This window comes from Camelina sativa, chromosome 12 (assembly GCF_030686135.1).
Source record: "Camelina sativa cultivar CO46 ecotype springtype chromosome 12, ASM3068613v1".
Taxonomy (NCBI): Eukaryota; Viridiplantae; Streptophyta; class Magnoliopsida; order Brassicales; family Brassicaceae; genus Camelina; species Camelina sativa.
The window spans coordinates 15,143,438-15,163,490 of NC_141891.1; the positions used below are offsets into that span (position 1 = coordinate 15,143,438).

At 32.8% G+C, this 20,053-nt stretch overlaps 2 protein-coding genes and 1 pseudogene across 4 annotated transcripts; 2 read left to right on the top strand and 1 right to left on the bottom strand.

Annotated features, from left to right (window-relative positions):
• The first annotated feature begins 3,378 nt into the window (after positions 1–3,378).
• LOC104731790 (putative transcription factor KAN3) lies at positions 3,379–6,574 on the top strand. Of its 2 annotated transcripts, none has more exons than XM_010451271.3 (6): positions 3,379–4,334; positions 4,470–4,546; positions 5,303–5,348; positions 5,436–5,523; positions 5,770–5,830; positions 6,236–6,574. In XM_010451271.3, exons 1-6 carry the CDS (start codon positions 3,740–3,742, stop codon positions 6,377–6,379), a joined length of 1,011 nt encoding a protein of 336 aa, XP_010449573.2. In that variant the 5' UTR covers positions 3,379–3,739; the 3' UTR covers positions 6,380–6,574. The 2 variants fall into 2 exon arrangements, with proteins under 2 accessions (XP_010449573.2, XP_010449574.2); XM_010451272.3 differs by having other exon boundaries at positions 3,506–4,334; positions 5,770–5,807.
• Positions 6,575–8,699: 2,125 nt separating this feature from the next.
• Positions 8,700–9,941, bottom strand: LOC104731792 (peroxidase 41 pseudogene; annotated as a pseudogene). Its single transcript, XR_015575366.1, has one exon. The product of XR_015575366.1 is annotated as a peroxidase 41 pseudogene (transcript).
• A 1,492-nt stretch (positions 9,942–11,433) lies between these two features.
• LOC109125202 (BOI-related E3 ubiquitin-protein ligase 1-like) lies at positions 11,434–13,037 on the top strand. Its single transcript, XM_087477650.1, has 3 exons — positions 11,434–11,785; positions 11,874–12,165; positions 12,237–13,037. Exons 1-3 carry the CDS (start codon positions 11,745–11,747, stop codon positions 12,765–12,767), a joined length of 864 nt encoding a protein of 287 aa, XP_087333776.1. The 5' UTR covers positions 11,434–11,744; the 3' UTR covers positions 12,768–13,037.
• The last annotated feature ends 7,016 nt before the right edge of the window (positions 13,038–20,053 follow it).

The window sequence follows — 20,053 nt, forward strand, 5'->3', positions numbered from 1 at the left end:
CATTTCATAATTTTCATTGTATTTTTGCTTTGTCTTCCTCACTATTTGGCCGTTGCCGCCGTGTAACAACCATTGCGATATCTCTTTTCTTAGGGTTGATTAAATATAAATAAAATTTTAAAAAGGAATTTGATTTACACATATACTTAAATAAGGTTGTTCTTTTTCTCTTTACATGGCACAAAAAAAGAATTGTTTTTTGGATCCCAAAAAAATGATTGATTATGTATCATTCGCTTAAAAAATTGCAAAAGTAAACAGTCTAATTCTCAATATTCCACTCACACCAAAACCAAAGAACTCTTAATGCATTTCCTTAAACTTTGTCTTTGTACTGATTTTCAATTACTTTACTATCAAAGAAAACACAAATTTAATACTGGCAACAATGAAAGTGGGTAGGTCATTTCATCTATTTCTTTACATGATTTTTAATACTTGATGGAACAGTAAGTGAATAGTATTACTGTGAAATAAATATTAAAAATTCATATACCTCTCCACAGCATTAAAATGCGTATTTTTTTGTCATATTCTTACAACTTAACGAATTCAAGGATTCAAATGGCAATGATACAATTAAAAAAAATTAAAAAGAATTTGTATCTTGCGTCTATTTTAAAGCTACCAATTGCGACGTGAAATTAACTATAATTGGTTAATTAATTTGAATTTTTGAAGAGTTTCGTTATATATATATTTTCTTTTGTTTCAAAGAGAGAAAAATGAAAACGCTTGAAGAGAATGAAAACTCAATATCGAACTTAGTGTTCTAGTAGATTCCGGAAATATCTCCGGCGAGATATAAGATTCCACCTCGAGATCCATATTTGTAAAATCGTTTGTGTTTTTTTTTTTGTTTTTTTTTGCATGCAAGGTCAAACGAACGAGAGAGAGAGAGAGAGAGAGAGAGAGAGAGCAAGTCTCCAAAGGTTTGAAGGATTGCAATCCGAATAAGTAATAACAATAGATTTTGACAGAATTACAAAGTTAATGATGATAAAACTATTAAACGAAATAACACATGCATGAGTATATTAAAAAAAAATATAAGAATTCATGTAGCAATAACAATTTCATTTTTGAAAAGTCCTTACAAACCTGCAATACAATCCCAATAAGTAACTTTAGTCGAATGTAGTTTCCCTTTATTAAATGACACACGTATAACCAGCTACGAACGATTGTATTTACTTTTTAATAACGTTTCCCCCCTTTTTAAGAATTTAATTCATTCTTTGAAAATGAATTAATTTTTCGAGTTTAAGTTTACAAGCAACTCTTTTGTCCGAATTTAAATGTGGGTTCTTATCAAAATCAACAAAGTTTAGATTTGCTTAAAACTCTCCCAAAAAGATTCGTGGGGGCAATTATTCTAACAAGCTCCAAATCTTTTTCCTCTACTCCTTTATCAAAGATTCAGTGTGCTTCCTACTTTTTTTCATTTCAATCAATCTTTTTCCTATTTGTACTTCTTCTTTTCACATTTTGAGGATTTTCGTTTTGTGTTTAAGTGGGTACTGTGATTTAGATATGATAGAAGTGGGAATACTTGTTGATGTGAAATTTAGACACTATCGGACTGATAGATTTTTTTGGTTTATTGGTTTTACGTTTTTTTTTTAATCTATATTACAGAATTTTTTTTTTCTTGGTTTATTGGTTTGACGTTTTACAAAAGAGGAAAGCAGCAGCTTTACAAAATACAACCAGGATTTAATTTAGGCCTAGTGATCATGGTAAACCAGATGTCTACGTCTTACCTGTATTTTTACATATTTTGTTATTGGTTTTATGCGTTCCAGTTTCGTTTCCTACATAGTACCTATAAAAAATTAAGTGCTATAGCTAGAGTTGGACCAAAATTTATATATAGGAAATTGATTCATTAATAAATATCTAAAATATACAGAAAAAAAAAACTTTGTGGCCTTAAAGGTCTTAGTAGGTTGAAGTGGACAGCATGCTTTTTCACTAGCTCTTTGCGTCCCCGTGTCGGAGTAACTTACTCAAACAGATGGGAACCTTTGTTCTCTATTTGATCCCCTAGCATATATTTTCAGTATATAGTTTCTCTGAATTATTTCCAATATTTATCTATCTCTTAATCCGACCACTCAGAACTTATCATGATTATATAGTGTCTTGTTCGTATATGACGAGAAGGCTTGCTTACTACAAAACTTAAGTACTAGTGATGATAGGTCAGTCGCAAATTGCTGAATAACAAAAAAAAGATTCAATCAATATTATTGTTGTAATGATCCTGTTAAAACCGAATCAAACTTTACATATACCTAGTAATGTTTTAAACTCATTATACTCTTCTAACTTTGTCTCATGCATCGTCGGTTGGTAGTGCCCCCAATGAAGTAATTTAATCTTATTTTCTTTCTAATTTTTTCTTCTATTAAAATTCGTTTCCGTTTGTCTTATGTCGTTCCTCGTGCATGCTGGAACTAAACTGGAAGGATCAACTTTTACGGAAACCTATTTTTGGATTCAGATTTTCTTAGTTTAATCAAATATGTGTTAAATAAAAAATCAAATGAATCTAAGAATCGTCCCCAACATTATCTGTCGATGTATGGGCTTAGGGGACATGAATTATCAAAGGGCATTTTGGGAATCATATCTTGGACTGGCCATCGGTGGCAATAGGGCCAAAATTAAATTAATGTCGTATAGTATTTGATGAAATGGAGTTAATGCTTTGTTGAATAAATAAAAAAACTTGTTTTGAAAATAATCTAACACTCCTAGACAATACAAATAATAATCGATATCATGTATATTTTGGACCATTTTCTTTAAATTTCATCTTATCACGTACGTAAACAAAATCATCTGCTCCACAAGAAGGAAAGAAAAAAAAACATTTTCAGGTAACCAGCCATACTAATAGACATAATTAATAAAACGCAATAGCATACTCAATTTATTCTTAGGCAACCAGCCACCAAGATCGTAAAGCAAAGAAATGTTCGGTATAATTCCAAACTCCAACTTCAAAGAAGACAAAGAATTAAACCAATAAACAAGACAAACAACAAGTGACGACGAGACTTTAAGTTTTTTTTGTTTTAATTAATGTCTCCCCATCTCTTAAATTTCATGCATGTTTATTTTTCGATATATCGTATCAGTTTATCAACTAAACAAGTAGCTATAGCAAAAAAAAAAAAAAAACATTTGATTTAATTATAAATTTTCATGAATGATTATTATAAAAACACACACACACACACACGCATCTTTCAGTTTCAACCCAAGTGTCATTTTCACATGTAAATCTGAACACAAAAAATCGAATAATTCCATACATTATTGTTTTATTATACCATCATTAAATACTGATATGTGATAGATGATATCTACATTGTAACAAAATATGCCATAGAAATTGATTTTTCCATCACAAATAAAGAAAAGGGAAAAGAAAAATTAAATGGAAATTCATGTTTCACCCAACCCCTTTATTAGACTCTTAAAGTGTCATTTTCTCAAAGGGAACAGAGAAGAAAGAGACTTCTCATTTCCCTCATACCTTTTGCCATCCCTATTTTTTTCTCTCTCTCTCCCTCTCTAATTCTTTACAACTGCTTTTCTCCTCCCACCAAGAACCAAAATTCATTTAGTTAAGAAGAAGAAAAAAACACCCTTTTTGAAATAAATAACATTATACCCCCAAAGTTCATCAAGATTATCTCAAAATCACTCACAATTATCCATTTTTGTTATGGAGCTATTTCCTTCACAACCTGACTTGTACTTGAAAATCAGCAGAAGAAGAGAAGAAGAAGAAGAAGAAGAAGAAGAAGAAGAAGAAGAAGAAAAAGAAAATCAAGAACAAGAACAAGAAGTTGAAAGGAGATTATTAGGGTTTCGGAGTAAAGCCTCAGATTCAGACAGAGAGTCTTCTGGCAACCTCATCCACGCCCTCCAGTTCACATCTTCAAAGAGTGAACCCATCAAGACTGATAATAATCAAGAACACAACGAATCTCTCGATCAAGACTTGCGATCTATGTTGATGATGAGACCAATAAGAGGAATTCCTCTTTACAAGAATCAAGTTCTTGACCACTACTATTACTCATCTACCTCTCCCTCTCCTTTCTTCTTCAGTGAAGTCAATGGCCAACACGCTAGTCGTCGCATAATCACAAACCCTAATTGTAGTTATAATATTCACCACCGTAATCGGCGTCAAGCTCAGCCGCAACCGCCTAGATTCACGGCCAAACGAGGGGTAAGGGCTCCAAGGATGCGGTGGACGGCGACCCTTCATGCCCATTTTGTACACGCTGTTCAATTATTGGGTGGTCATGAAAGTATTGTCCTTTTTCACTATTACCCCTTTTTATAATTATTTTATCTCTCTCTTTTTGTTTTTTCCTTTAAAAAAAATATGAATAGACTTTGATTTATCCTATCTTATTGATATTGCGAGTATGCATAATATTCAGGAGCAACCCCAAAATCAGTACTTGAACTGATGGATGTGCAAGATCTCACATTGGCTCATGTTAAATCCCATCTACAGGTAATCTCATTAGGTTACTTATATAATGTATATATAGATGAATATAAAATCGATTTAGACCCTTAAACTTATTGTCTTATATATATGAAGTTTATGAACCGAACCCACTGCACTTTCGTTTATGAGATGACCGCATATTTTCTGTGATTAATTTGGCATAGTTAATTGAGTATACTTTTGGTCGCCACCATATATCGAAAGACATATATATAGCATGTGAAGAAAAGAAAAAAAAAATCAGAAGAGAAAGAATCAAAAGCTAGATATAGCCAAAGGGTAAGAAAAAAAGTCCTTTCATAACTAGAGAGTGATGCAGTAGAAAAGTAAAGTACAAAGGAGGCATCATTCCTCAATGATGATATATGTAGATTGATATATGCACACATATATGTATATGCATGACTCTTCAATGATAACATATACTATAAGTTACTTTTTGTATAATTTGACTATGGTTAGAAACTTAGAATAAGACACGTAGACCCATGCACACACCCCATCTCTCTGTGTATGGCTGCACATTTTCATGAATCGTAAATGCTTTCTGTTTTACTCTGCCCTCTCATTTTTTCTTACTTTATCCATCTCTGTCTCTGTGTGCGTGCATATCTAATGGTATATATATATATATATATGGGTGTTCACACACGTGAATAGAACAAGTCTCTCACACACATTATATACGTATATATTAATTGATCGATATAATAACTTATGGTTAATATATTTTTTGTAATCTAATGTATAATGTTTCAGATGTATCGGACCATCAAATCTACTGAAAAACCTACAACGTCATCAGGTTATTTGACTGATTAACCTATTGATTTAATTCAATTATGATATCTATCAAATACAGTATACCTGATAAATGTGTATGTGTATATAGGGCAGTCAGATACTTGTGAGAATGGAACACAAGTAAACAGTGAGAGAGAAGCAAGGGATCTCCAAGGTCTTTGGAATAACTCCTCAAGGTATGTTATGTTTTAATATTACAAGTATTAATTTAGTATTTGTTTTCTTAAATTTTTTTGGTGTTTAGTTTGTCGGACATATATATAGCTATATACTTATAAGGCAACTTTCTATATTTGCATCATACAATATGATAAAATTAACACATTTGTATTATTTTGTTAGTTGAGTCTATAATCATTTACATATTTCGTTTCTCTTCAAGAATTTACTGAGATATAATTTGGATGTCTCTGTGTAAACAGTGAAGCTCGGTTCCATTTAAAGGCAAAGGCATCATCAGGTGTGGACATTTCATCCAATGAGGTATCAGATTTCAAAAAATTTAACCAAAAGGCATTAGAATAAAACGAAAAACTGCAAAATTCGAGGGTGACAAAAGAAAAGGGTTTTATAAAGTTTGTATAATTTACTTTTCCTCTTCCATTTGGGTAAAAAAAAAAAGTGTTTCTCTTCTTTTATGTTTGTCTCAAAAGCAGAGAAAAGAAAGACTTTTTGGGTCTATCATACTTTCTTTACATAATAACCCAATTCAATATATTTTTTTGTCTTAAATTTTTCAAAATAATTTAGTTAAGCATTTCAATTTTGAATTAAACGAGAAATATTCAGTCTATATAAAATGTTCATATGTTATATGAGAATATTACTCTAATTTTTTTTTTCGTCGTCAATATTACTCAAATTTATATACTCTTTTAATGTATATAGAATATATGGAAGAATATTGATGGAAAATGTTCAAGCAACGAACGACTATCGTCGGATTCTTCAAGTCTCACAGGGACAAGACCAGAGACTGAAACTCCCAATCTGGATTTCACTTTAGCTACACCGAATCTTTCAGCTCCTTAAATTTCTATATATTTATACTAAAAATTGTCTATGGAAAAAAGACAATATATATGCTTACGGTATGAAAAAAAAAGTATATGAAAATAGCGTTTATTTCTTCAAATATTTATTTGTAGTTTTGTCTGTTAAAACTTAAATTGAGATGCCTTTTCTTTTTCTTTCTTTTTGGGTCATTAATTTGAGATGCTTTATATATACAGACTTCTTGTCGCGAATGGAATAATAATATATTTTTTTTCTTTTGGGTACGAATGGAATAAAATTATTTGGTCATCATTACAGCGATGCAAAGCTATGACTGATCCACGTGTGTCCAAATCGGAATGCTTTATTACTGAACACATGGTTGTCTGACACGTGTTGGACCCTTGTGACGTTAACCCGCCAAAGACTTAAGTTTCATTTACAAATATTATTCGATATTCCGTTAAGACAAAAAAAGAGAATAAAACGAAGTAAAATTAGAATAGTCCATCCAAAATCCAAATGCTAAGAAACTAATCTCATAAAAGCTTGTTTTTTTAAAGCGTAATAATAATACACTCTTAGTTAAATATTATTTTACTAATATTTTAGATTAGTTGAATTATAAAAAACATATGCAGAGTCAGAGTCAGAGACTATTTCTATAAAACGAAAGATATGATAATCTTATGCCAAATTATTAACCATAAAAAAAAATCTTATGCAAAATGGAGTAATATAGGATCTGATTGATAGCCTACTTTTAAGATTTTAAAATTTTTTAAAGCGATGACAGTTATTTTTTATCAATCACGCTTTTTTGGTTTTTAATTTTTTTAAAGTTTTGAAAGTCATTATTTTTTTTTCTCTTCTTTGTTTTCCTTTTTTTTAAGCTTCAAATTCATGCTTTAAAACAAAACAATTTTTAAAGCATTCTTTTTTCATACTTTTATATTTAAAAGCTTTTCAAAAGTATATATAAATATTTTGCATATTTTATTTTTATAAATTAATTATTCTCATTTTTTTCTCTTTCTTTTAAGACCCATTTCAATAATAAATTTTATTTTTTCATCATCATCACTAATAATACTATAATAGAGTTTATGAAATTCATCATTAATAAGAGAATAACATTCAAACAATGCATTGATACATGGAAAGTGTCCGTAATGAGATTGCTAATGCTATGTGGGCTAGTCGTCACTAGTTTTTTTTTTTGCATTATTTAAAATTTGATAAGTTAATAAATTGACGTCTACAACTTCAATTATTTATTTCTTATTCTTATAGTTGTTTGTTTTTAATTAGTTTTCAAACAATATTTCATATTTGATTGATTTCTATTTTTTAAAATTTTAATTTATCATTAATAAAATTTATTTTGTCATTAAAATGTTATATAAATTAATTTATGACATAATATATATTTATTATTAATACTTATAATAATAAAAAAAATAACAGCTACAGCTTTAAAAGTTGTTGGTAAACAATCAGATTTTAACAGTTAAAGTTTCTACAGTCAAAGCATCTACAGCCAAATTCTCTGCAGCTAAAATTTATAAGTCAAAATCTTTACAGCAAAAAGTAACAGCCGTTACCAATCAGGGCCATAATTACCAGTGAAAAGGCCTTGTAAAGTTACAAGTTGCGATTTTTTTCTCCTCCAAAAGGGTAGAATTAATTCCGATTTTATTCGTCGAAGATTGGCCCAGAGTTAAAAGTTAAAGCCTTAAAGGAGACACTCGTGTTCTCGGAAGGTGCCGCAATGTTGATATTTTCACTTTGATTTCAAGTTTGTTTCTTTTCTTTCTTCACTCAAAGAACTCAATTTTCTTAGAACTCTCATTCATTCATCTTTTTCATATCTCTTACACTCACACAGGCACCTCCTTATAACAAGGTTTTCCACACTTACATAGTTTACTCAAAAGCTCTAGACTAACAACCCTCCACTAGCTCGGCTACACACCTTACATGTCAATGTCCTAACTTGTACTCTTAACAGTTCTCATCAACAACTTGTACCAACTCTAGGCTTAGACTTAACTAACTTAGTTAAAACTTAACAAAACAACAAACTTAACAAAACAACATTACAACCAAGTGGGTCTTTAACTAAACCCTTTAACAATTCTTCTTTGACATGGGGCTTGACCACTCATACACCAACAGGCCCATAACATATCATTGTCATTCTCGACTTCTCCTCTTTCACGATTCTTCGTCTTCTTCGTTTAGATTCTAGGTGATGCAACAGTTGATTTCTTCTTTGCTGTATCAATCGGAGAGTTCAATCTCAACACGCAATAAGAGGAAACTTAAAGAAGAAGATGATGGAGAGGTATATCAAGAACTTTAAGTTTTATTCTCTACTGCAAAATAACACCTAATACATTTTATATGACGACATATATTATTGTAAATTTCATGCTATAAAAATTGTTATATTAACTGACTATACCTACATTTTTAATTTTTTTTGTGCAACGACTATACCTACATTTTACTCCAAAAGTTGATACAAAGAAAACTGAACTCATTTAAGTTCTTCTGTTTATGTTACTTATACGTTAAGATTGTTGAAGTGATCGCATCTGCGTCTCACCTCTCCATCTCCTTCGCCTTTAACACCAACTGTGCCTAGTTTCTCCATGGCACGTGCAAAATCCTCGAAGAAAGCCGTCTGATTATTCGCATATAGTTCCACAAACGGTCTCGTGCTAGTGTCTTTAAACAAGATTTGGTCCGAAGCTAGCAGTCCAAGCCCTCGTTTCAAGTTCTTGAAATACATATTATCGAATTTTGCCGGCGTAACCGGATCGAGAAACGCTGCCATCGTCTTGTTGGTCGTGTAGTTTTTGCATAGATTTTTAAGAACGCCTGCGAATCGCGCGTCGAGTCCTGGATCAACCTTCGGGAATATACGGTTGCTGAATTCTTTGCAGTGTGAGACTCCGATCGTATGCCCTCCGCTTAACGCAACCAACTCCTTTAGAGTGAAACCATTCTTCTTGAATATCGATAACATGTCGGGGACGGACTGGTTCACTTGAGGTAGATTTCCTTTGACTTTATGGGCTTTCGACTCACGACCATCTTTACGGCCCAATTTTACTTCATAGAAAGGCCCACCAACCATTGTGACAAGGTCACGTGTGGCCTGAGCCAGGATGTCTGCGCAAGACACCACACCGGGACAGGACAATTCAAGAGCGGTTTTGATGCGTGTCACAATGTCGAACGCATCTCCCGGGAGTGACTCGTTGAGGTCATCGTCGCGTTCGGCTTTGTTGAAAGAATTTGTAGCGATTAGGACAGAAGCATCGCATCCTTCCAAGAAACAATCATGGAAAAAGAGACGGAGCGTTCCACCAGCTGTCGTCGGCTGCTGACCTTGCTTTGGTGTCACGGTTTCACGTACGATTTTACTAAAATCGGGACATGTTTTTTGGTAATAATCTTTCGTTAAATTTGGAGGTGGTGCCGAACTTATAAACGGGACGAAGACTAGGACGAGGAAGAGAACACGAATATGCAAAGACATCTTGGAGTTTACGTGACAATTATATCGGGTTTTTACAAAAGAAATATTGTTTGTAAAATATGGAAATTGAATTTGAATGTAGATGTCTACGAGGTTATTGGATTATTGTCGGTGAAAAATAGAAGCATGTACGTGTGGTTGGAGTTTGGCTTTTTGTATATTCTTTCAATTTCTGTGATTGGTCTATATTTAGTTTTTGCTTTAGCTTCATTTTTCACTAGAAACGTTTTTCTAACACAAATTAATTATGAAATCGATTGGTTTCTAGGTTAATTAAACCGCAAACATCGAATGCTAATTGGGGAAGTGTGAAAATGTGAACTTGTGAAGAGTGAAAGCGTTACGTTGGAATATGTAAACCACGTTGGGAATATATATTTTGGGTCATAGGGTCGTGTGGTATACTTCCGTACGTTATAAGCTACAAACTCCGCATGGATGATATATACTGTTTCATTGATATACATCACCATTTTCCTCTGCTGATTAAACGAATATTTTTTCATGATTAAATTACTATTTAGAAATTTAATCGCATATTCTTTAGCAACAAGCTGATGGGCTATAAGGGATGCTCGAGTGATTACTGATCTGGTTTGGTAATATAACCCATGAGGAATATGACCCAAAGCAGACACCTTACAATATTGTGGAAACAATAAACAAAGACTTATTTGGTTTGTTTTGTATTAGTAGTACTCGTCTTTTTGAAAGAAAATTGGAATGGTGATTAATTAACTAAAGCATTTACAAGAAAACATTATTGATGGTCGGAGATAATGAAAGTTTATGTTAGGATAGTAAACTTGGATCTAGTCTAATGTTGCTCTTGATTTGATTAATAAACAAAACAAAATCTAATTAAGACGTACAGATGTTGACTTCTGAGTTCTGAACAATAAAATCATGAAATTGCTTGGCATGCCATCACTCTTACATCAATTTGTTGCTTACCTTTGCCACCACATTTCTCCATTTTTATGTCATCTTGTTGACACCTCTATTTATTAGTAAATTCCTACCATTCTTTCTGACCAACAACACATGCCACAAAATTAAAGAACCAAATTTGTTAGATATTAATTTTAGCTTACGTGCTATTTGCTTATAAAGTAGTATAACCGTGCGTATATAATGGTACATACAGTATATATATTCCTCCTAACATTTGATAAACTTGATTTTCTTTGAACGTATATATGATTTCAATTTTTTCTAACCCATATAAAATAGTATGACACAAGTTGTAATGATGACCACAACCTAGCTACTATCTCTACCTATAGCATTTTGAAGAAGACTCAAACATCAAATAGTATGCAACTGCAAAGTGTGTGAAGCATATATTAAAGGATCGAGGAAACGTGAAGTGGACATATATTGAAGGAGATAATCTTTTTTTTTTTTTTTAAAGCATTGGACGTCATTTAATCTTTAAATAAGAATATCAAACTACATGAATCTACACCTTTCAATTTGTGACAGCAAACAAAAAACACACAGTAAGTATTTGGGGTGAAGAAAAAACATAGAAGAAGATGCAAATTAAAAAAAAAAAAAAAAAAAAAAAAATTAAAAAAGGTTGGGTGCCATTTAATGAGAATCATGCATACAATGTGGAAAGCTTTAAAAGACCCACACAAAGTCTGTACTCTTTCGTCCCTTCCCCTCTAAAACCTCATCTTCCTCCCATTTATTTCTCCCATTCTTTCTCCTTTTTTCTATTTACTTAAAATCCCGAAGCAATATTTTCATTTTCATCATCATCTCCCCATACTCAAACACATGCATGCCCTTATTATATGATGGTATATGCTTTCATAGATTGATCTCTGTCTATATCTTTAATCAATGGCGCTTCATCATCCTTCACATTCTTTCTTCCTCACTAGGTAAACTATATAATCTTCATGTAACGTATGGGTGTATTGTATATATGTTTATGTATGTTTATGTGATGTTTCGATTTCTTATGTGCAGTAACGGACAAGAAGCGGTTGATTCGAGAAAGCGATCGAGAGAAGTTTATTCGTCGGCGGTGGCGGTGGCGGCTCCGATGAACCCTCCACCGTCAAAACCGCCGGAAGTTATTGATTTGAGTGAGTTGTTCCAGACAGCGCCTAATGTGGTTTCCACTGGTCTTCGATTATCTCATGAGCAGTCACAGAATCATCAAGATCAGTTTCTTTCTTCTTTTTCTATGCTTCCCGGAGAACTCGCCGGAGAAATGAAACGACAAAGATATGAATTAGACAGTTTCATTCAGACACAGGTATGTTGAACTCGATCTAAAACATAGTTCAGTTTTGTGTCGTATGTTTCTAACTTTTGTTTATTTTGCAGGGTGAGGAGCTGCGACGTACGTTAGCGGATAACAGAGAGAGGCGCTACGTAGAGCTATTGTGCGTGACGGAGGAGTTAGTTGGACGGAAGGTGAGAGAAAAAGAAGCGGAGTTGGAAAGAGCCACGCGCCGTCACGCTGAGCTACAGGCGCGTGCAGCTCATCTCGCGGAAGAGGCGCGAAACTGGCAGTTAAGAGCGTCGACGCGGGAAGCCGAGGTGTCCGCGTTACAGGCTCATCTCCAACAAGTCATAGCGAGCCGCCGTGATATTACGGCGAAACAGAGTACGAACGGAGGCGGCGACGACGACGCGGAGGAAGCCGCCGAAGACGCCGAATCGGTGTACCTGGATCCGGAGCGGACAGAAATGATCGGACCTAGTTGTAGGATTTGCCGGCGGGAATATGCGACGGTGATGGCATTGCCGTGTCGACATTTAGTTCTATGTAACGGTTGCGACGGCGGGGCAGTGCGAGTCTGTCCGATTTGCCTCGCCGTGAAAATAGCCGGTGTCGAGGTTTTATTTTCTTGAATGGAGGGATTTATTGATAGGCCCGTTAAGGCCCATGGGTCCATCTAGATCTAGCAACAAAACAAAGACAACAGTACAGACAAAGGACTTTTTCTAATGGGAAAAATAAACTTGAAATATATATATATATATATTAGTTTGATGTACATAGGACATAGCCACATGTAGTGGCATTTTTTTCGTTTTGACATTTTCGTTTACTTTCTTTCTTTTGGAAATTGTTTTTTTGTTTGGAAAATGTTTGAATTATTAAGTCGTCTAAATTTTGAATTCGTTACTTTAGAAAATTGAATAATTTCGATATTGGAAAAACATATTGTAAGGAAAGAAATTAAAACGTTAGAACAGCAAGAAACTCGTGGTCCGCGACTTCACGTAGTGTTAATTTTACCAATGGACGTCCAATACTAATCCTGATAGCTCATACTATTTCCAAGTATCCATTTACTATTGAACTAATAGCTTGGAAACATGCACTAATTAAGAAATGGAGTTTTGAAAATGCTGCTTCAGTTTAGCTTATAATTTTGTGAGTATGAGTCCGTGACTATGGGTCTGTTCGTTTCGTTAACGCTGGCGGCAGCGGCAGCGGCAACAGCTGCGACAGCGGCAAACGCAACTTTTTTAATCGCTGCATTTAATCGACGTTCAAAATCAGAAGCTGCATTTGTCGCAGTGTCATGCCGCAGGTACCTGCGGCAACCAAACAAACAACGATAGCTGTGGCTGACGCAGCCGCAGGTCTATTCGTTTCGTTGATGCTGGCGGCTGCGGCAGTGGTAAACACAATTTTTTTAATCGCCGCATCTAATCGACGTTCAAAATCAGAAACTGCGTTTGTCGCAGCGTCATACCGCAGGTACCTGCGGCAACCAAACGAACAACAATAACTGCGACTGACGCAGTCGCAGGTACTTGCGGCGACAAAACGAACAGACCCTATATATATATGATGATGCGTTGCGGCAGAAAGTGATGGAAAGACACGCAGATATTGTCCAATCTTTTTCATAATTAGTATGTACGCTTTTGCTTTTGGCATTCGTAATTATACTGACTGCCATTACCGTTACCCTATTTTTAAAAATAGATATAACAACGTAGTGTAGTATATTCTAAAGGGATTGATCCTCCCGTTGAAATCTAAATTTGGTGAGACACATTTCCTACTGAGTTGAATCAATGGACTTGTCATTCCATAGTTCCACGTGACAATAATGCGATCCAACTATTCATGTGACTCCTTTGTTCCTCAATAAACGATATAATCAAAGCATTTGGATCCATCTCCTTAATCATTCATCTACTTTTTCAATTATATGTGTAGACAATAGCCAAGAGAACAAAATCACTTCTATGAACACGTTCACTTTGGTTGGCAGTCCGTGTTAGGAATCATCAATTATGCATAATGTATCAATCATATATATAATCGGAAATCATATAACTGTTGTGCTATGTGATGTCATTATTTTTAATTAGAAAAGGTCTTACCAAAACGGCAAAACACAGACTAATCTATATTCTTCGAGGTAGGGAAAACGAACTATTTCCCCACGAGAACTATCATATCTAGCCAGACAGAGCCCGAACTTTAACCTTGATTTATATATCTATCAAAGAAACGTTTTACACATAATTCTCCCCGAAACAAAGAATTTATATTTTAATCTTCCCAAATCTCGGTTACATCGGTTTACACTTCAAACCCAAATTAAACCAAATATTAAACCACTAAAATTTGATTGTAAACTGAATTAAAATCCGACCAACCATTAATTGATCTGATATCTCTTCTTGGCCCGATTCTTCCAGCAACAAATGATATCATTAATTGATAAATTTGATTTTCAATTACAAAAACTGATTGGATAAATTCATTGTAATTAACCATAATTGTTAGAGTACGAAGATTATGATACAGATGAGAAGAAATGATGGCCGAGAGTCGCGTCGCAAGAGCTGACGGAGATGGTGAAGGAAGGAACAGAGCCATGGATTATTGCGACGGTGCTGTTTGGTGGACTACCCAGATCGCCTTCACCTTCTCCGACCACCACCGCCTTCACCTTCTCCGACCACCACCACCATCTCGACATGTCTCTCTCCCGTGAAGACTCGCTTTTCCTCGACTCTCCTCAACCGTCTCCACTCTCCACCTTGCTGAGTCCACTCGGTTGGAACAGCTCTTCACTTACCAGATCTCAAATCCATGGAGCGACGACGATGAAGCTGTGTCCATCTCTCTCCCCTCCTCCTCCTCTTCACTCGTCTTCTTCTTCAACAACCTATGGATCCCCGACAGCGTCTTCATCCCACACCAACGACGGTGGTGTCAATAAAATTAAGAAGACTTCAAATTCAAATTCGATTACAGTAGTGTGGTGGTCATGGAATATGTTCTCCATTAAAAAAAATTGTAAGAACAAAGAATTTACTCTAGGTTTTAATAGATATGGTCAAATTATTATGTGAGGTTAGTAACATCGATTATGGGTTTGCTCACTGTTTCATCGATCAGGTGTTTTGGTTTTAGGTTCCAATCGGGTTCTAATCTAATATAAATCTGGTTTTCTTTGGTTTTTGTTAGTCTAGTAATTGGTTAAATGACCAATAAACCGATGAAACCCAGATATATGGAGTAATAGAACTCAAACTATTAATTTGGGGAGATTTAAATAAAAAACTTTTATTTCGGGGAGAAATATGTGTAGAACGTTTATTTAATGGATATATAAATTGAGGTTAAAGTTCGGGCTCTATCTGACTAGATATGATAGTTCTTGTGGGAAAATAGCTCGTTTAGAGGTATGTAAAAAAACTGTGTACTCCTATTATTATTCAAAACGTTTACAATGGTTTATGTATGAATGAAGTTGTCATTGTAAGACTCCAACTCTTTCTCCCAATTAATTTGGTGAATCCTTCAACCGTTATGATTTTAATTACAATAATGTGGTGTTACCAAAAAAAAAACATCCCTTGAAAATTTTAATATTCTAATTCACATATTTTTGCTTAAAACGATTTCTACATAAAATTACAAACGCTCGAGTTCGATTTCTCTTGCAAACAGCTGCGCGTGGTGCGGTTTCGACATGAGTGATCTAACGTTCTAGGTTTGTATAGCAAAATAGAGTTGCTCATCCCCGGATTAGTTGGATTATCCAAGCTCCGACGTGACACAAAAAAATCTTGCAAATCGTTTTTTGTTTTGTTTTAATGTGGGTGTAGATGGTGGGAAAGGTAACAAAGTTGACAGAGACAAGTGACAAGTTTGGTGACCCAAAATGATTACTGTCAAATGGCTCAACCAGTACTATGATTGGATTGCTTGGGATTGATGATAGGCCGTATGTTTTTCAAGCCCAGGCCCTTCGATGAAATATTCATACTCAACAAGTGGAGTGTATAACTAATGAATACTGTATTTTTTGGTTCAAGTGTTATCATTCAGGATGAACAAACAGAAGTAGACAACAGAATTAATATAAGCTAATTTATATAAGAATATGATTCATAAACGACAAAATAAGTATCTTAGGCTGCCCTCCTGGCTCCTACCGATACACAATTATTTAGTAAATAAACAATTAGGAATTGAATATTAGGTGAGGGATTAAGAAAAGAAAAGTACAGTATAAAGTAATGAGTAATTAGTGGAATTTGCTTTATGTTAGTTAGTCTATTAGTTTTATCAAAGTAAGTGGGAGAGAATCTAATACGAGAACCGATGTGTTTCAACATAGGAGACATATTGTTGCCTTGTGGCAGCTTCTAGATCTCTTATTGTAAACAATGAACCTAATGATCTGAGAAACTCCATCAAACTTGAAGAGCAAGCCTGTTCTCAGGGTTATTTAATTAAACTTAAAATAATTACTACTATAATCAAGTTGCTTTTTATTTTATTTTATTTTGGTTTCCAATGTTTTAATTATACAAATAAGTAATGAATGGCCTGGTGCGCCACAAATGTTGTTCCCTTTTAGAACTCATCCCATGTGACAAACTCGACGATTGATAGAGTATTAAAATCATAATTATTGTTGTAAGAACTGTCTGCAAATTACCGTACGGACACATGTAAATTACTCGATTAATTGAATTTAAAGCCAAATAAGGCGATGATGATACATCTTTCAATAACAAAAATAGTAACCGATCATATCAGTTGATTTATTGAAGATATTCACAATTTCCTTCTTGATATGGAATTTAATAATTTTGTAGAATTTTCATAAAATGGTTTTGATAATTAATTCATAGTTGATTGAGACTTTGATTCATTAATCACTTGACGTGATGTATTCTGTTGATACATAAATCACTTGACGTGATGTATTCTGTTAGATATATATAACTGTATTAGACTTCGTTTCATAGATTATAATTCAACTAAACCTGGTGTAGTATTATTATTAGACCGCCGGCTTATAATTTCGTAGAAAACTTCAAACCGGACTGAAAATACATATTTTAAAGTTGATGTACACATATAATAAGCGTCTTCTCTTAATCTTGACAAGAACTTTCTCTAAAAAAAGTACACTGTAATCAGGGGGAGACTTGACTGAGCAGATTCGGTAAATGGACCCAAGAACAATCAATAATGAATCACGTACAATGGAGAAACTAAGGATTCTGTAAATAAAATAAAAAACATTGTGAACCGTCCATCTTAGAAACGAAGGACGGCATTAGATTTGACCTGGTTAGTAGTCAAGTACTGCTCTATTGAAGGCTTATGCCACGTACTGGGGCACCCGTGTCCTTTCGTATGCATGACTGATGACTCTCTCTAGAATAAATCACGCATCCGTCGAAATAAACATTTGTAATATTACACCGAAAATCCCAAGTTTTCTTGAACTTGACTACAAAGCTTGGATACATAAACAACGAATTAGTCAAGTCATCTACAATTTATTATTTTCTTAATATTTAGCCGTTCAACCACTTGTTTTGTACAAATATACAGTTCAACAATAAATGTAATATAGTCTGAGATTCCCTTTAATAATCGGAAGAAAATTCAACATTTGTTTTTCTTGCTAAGCATATACACATACAATACTCTCTCAAGTCTCAACTAACGGTACCACAAAATACATACATCACCGCGTTTTGTTCACGTACTCCTTTATTATCATTTGGGTTGTTGAATCATGGCTGTTAACCTTATGCAAAAGCAAAACTATCGACGATTAATCGTACACATATAGACATAGACAAAGGTGTTTAGAGAAAAGGAACGAACGTAAACAACGGTCCAATTGAGGCAATGGCAACACTGGGATTTGGCAAAGACACGTAAAAAAACAAAAAAAGCATAGCTTAAAGAAAAGTAAGAATTGGGACCTTCTCCAATCCTATGGGCTAGGAAAAGATGGACCCACAGGATTTATGCAGTTGAGAAAATAATGACATTTTTTACTTTAAAAAAATACAAAAAAAAAAGACATGAGAGAGAGAGAGAAGAGAGGAGAATCACAGAGAAATACAAAAAAAATATTTCTAATAATTTTATAATGACGAAGATTGACGTGGTTCCACAGATATTTAGACGTTATTATTTTTTTAAAAATGAAAAAAATATTCTGACCAGAAAAATATAATATTCGGCACCAGAATTGTTATTGTACGAATCCCTAAAAATAATTCACTGGACACATCAACCAGTATTAAAAGTATATTTGCATTGTGCAGGCGCCTAATAATAATACATAGAAACTCTCTCATATTATTACGCTAGAAAGTAGTCTATGCTATGCGTGGTTTATGTATGCATTATTAACTTAAAATATAAAATGAAGTAATTATTCAATTTTATATGAAATGTGCACATGTAATTATTAATATATGTCTTAAAAATAATATTCATAATAATATGGTTCAACTACAATTTTATAATTAATATGTTATATAGTTTTTCATAGAAGGGTTATGAAAAAGAGGAAAGTAAAAATACATATTACTAAATATTTCTGATTACAATATATTGTTGAAATTATTTAAACAGTACGTTACTAACTTACCATAGTAATAATACCATTACTTATAGCAAAATCAATTAAATATGGTATTTTCTTTAAATAGTAAAGATAAATTTTATATATATATATTTTTTTTTTGGAAAATATAAAACTGATAAGTAGTCTAGAAAGAAAAGCGTAAGATATTATTTAATTATTTTGATAGATAATTTTATGTTGTCCTATATACTATTTTTTTGTCATCATCTAAAGTAATAGTTAACAAAAAATAATTTTATATATGATAAGTCAATCTGAAAATAATTTATTAAAATGATATCACAAAACAAATATCTTATATTATAAGTTTAACCAGTTTTTATAAAAATTCATGAAAAGAAAAATGTGTCAAATTTAATATATTTTTACTTTCTATATATTGTCTCCTAATCATTTAAAAATAAATAGTATAAATAACAATAAATTAAGTTTTGAAATTATTGTTTTCTGTTATTTCTAATCAATTATTGTTTTCTGTTATACCATTATATTTTTTTAGTACATATATTTTAAAGACAATCGAACTGTAACTTATAAATTACTATTAAATATAAATTTGAGTTTTGTCTTTAATACAATATATATGATTATTTAATATAATGTGAGTGTTTTTATATGATTATTGAATATAATGTGATTTTTTTATATATTAGAAAATCTTTTATATTTTTAAATTAGTCTATCATATAGTAATAGGACAATTAGTTACAACAAAGTTAATTAAATTTAGTATGTTCGTTAAATAATTAAGATAAATTAATTTACTTATCGTTTGTTTTATTTTTTGAAAGAAAACTGATAAGTATTCTAAGAAAAAACGTGTAAGACCTTACTTAATTACTTTGATAGATAAATTATGTTGTCCAATTTATTAATTTTATTTTCATATCTAAGAGTAAAAGTTAACAAAAAATAATTTTACAATATGAAAGTCAATTTTATTAAAACGGTATCACAAAACAAATATCTGATACTCTAAGTCTAACTAAATTTTTATTAAAATTCATGAAAACAAAAGTGTATCAAATTTAATCTAAATATATTTTTCTTCTATAAATTGTCTCTATTTCTAATCATTTTAAAATAAATAGTACAATTAACAATAAAATTTAATTGTGGAACTATTGTTTTCTGTTATTTCATGGGGGAGATAAAACAATTATGTTATGATACAAATTTTTTTAGTACATAAATTTTAAACACATTTAAACTGTAACATATAGAATACTATTAAATACAAATTTGAGTTGT

Coding starts and splice junctions, on each gene's coding strand:
- LOC109125202 (XM_087477650.1), top strand. CDS start 11,745: ATGGCGCTTCATCATCCTTCACATTCTTTCTTCCTCACTAG. Junction 11,786..11,873: donor CATTCTTTCTTCCTCACTAG/GTAAACTATATA, acceptor TCTTATGTGCAG/TAACGGACAAGAAGCGGTTG. Junction 12,166..12,236: donor ACAGTTTCATTCAGACACAG/GTATGTTGAACT, acceptor TTTATTTTGCAG/GGTGAGGAGCTGCGACGTAC.
- LOC104731790 (XM_010451271.3), top strand. CDS start 3,740: ATGGAGCTATTTCCTTCACAACCTGACTTGTACTTGAAAATCAGCAGA. Junction 4,335..4,469: donor ATTATTGGGTGGTCATGAAA/GTATTGTCCTTT, acceptor CATAATATTCAG/GAGCAACCCCAAAATCAGTA. Junction 5,349..5,435: donor AAAACCTACAACGTCATCAG/GTTATTTGACTG, acceptor ATGTGTATATAG/GGCAGTCAGATACTTGTGAG.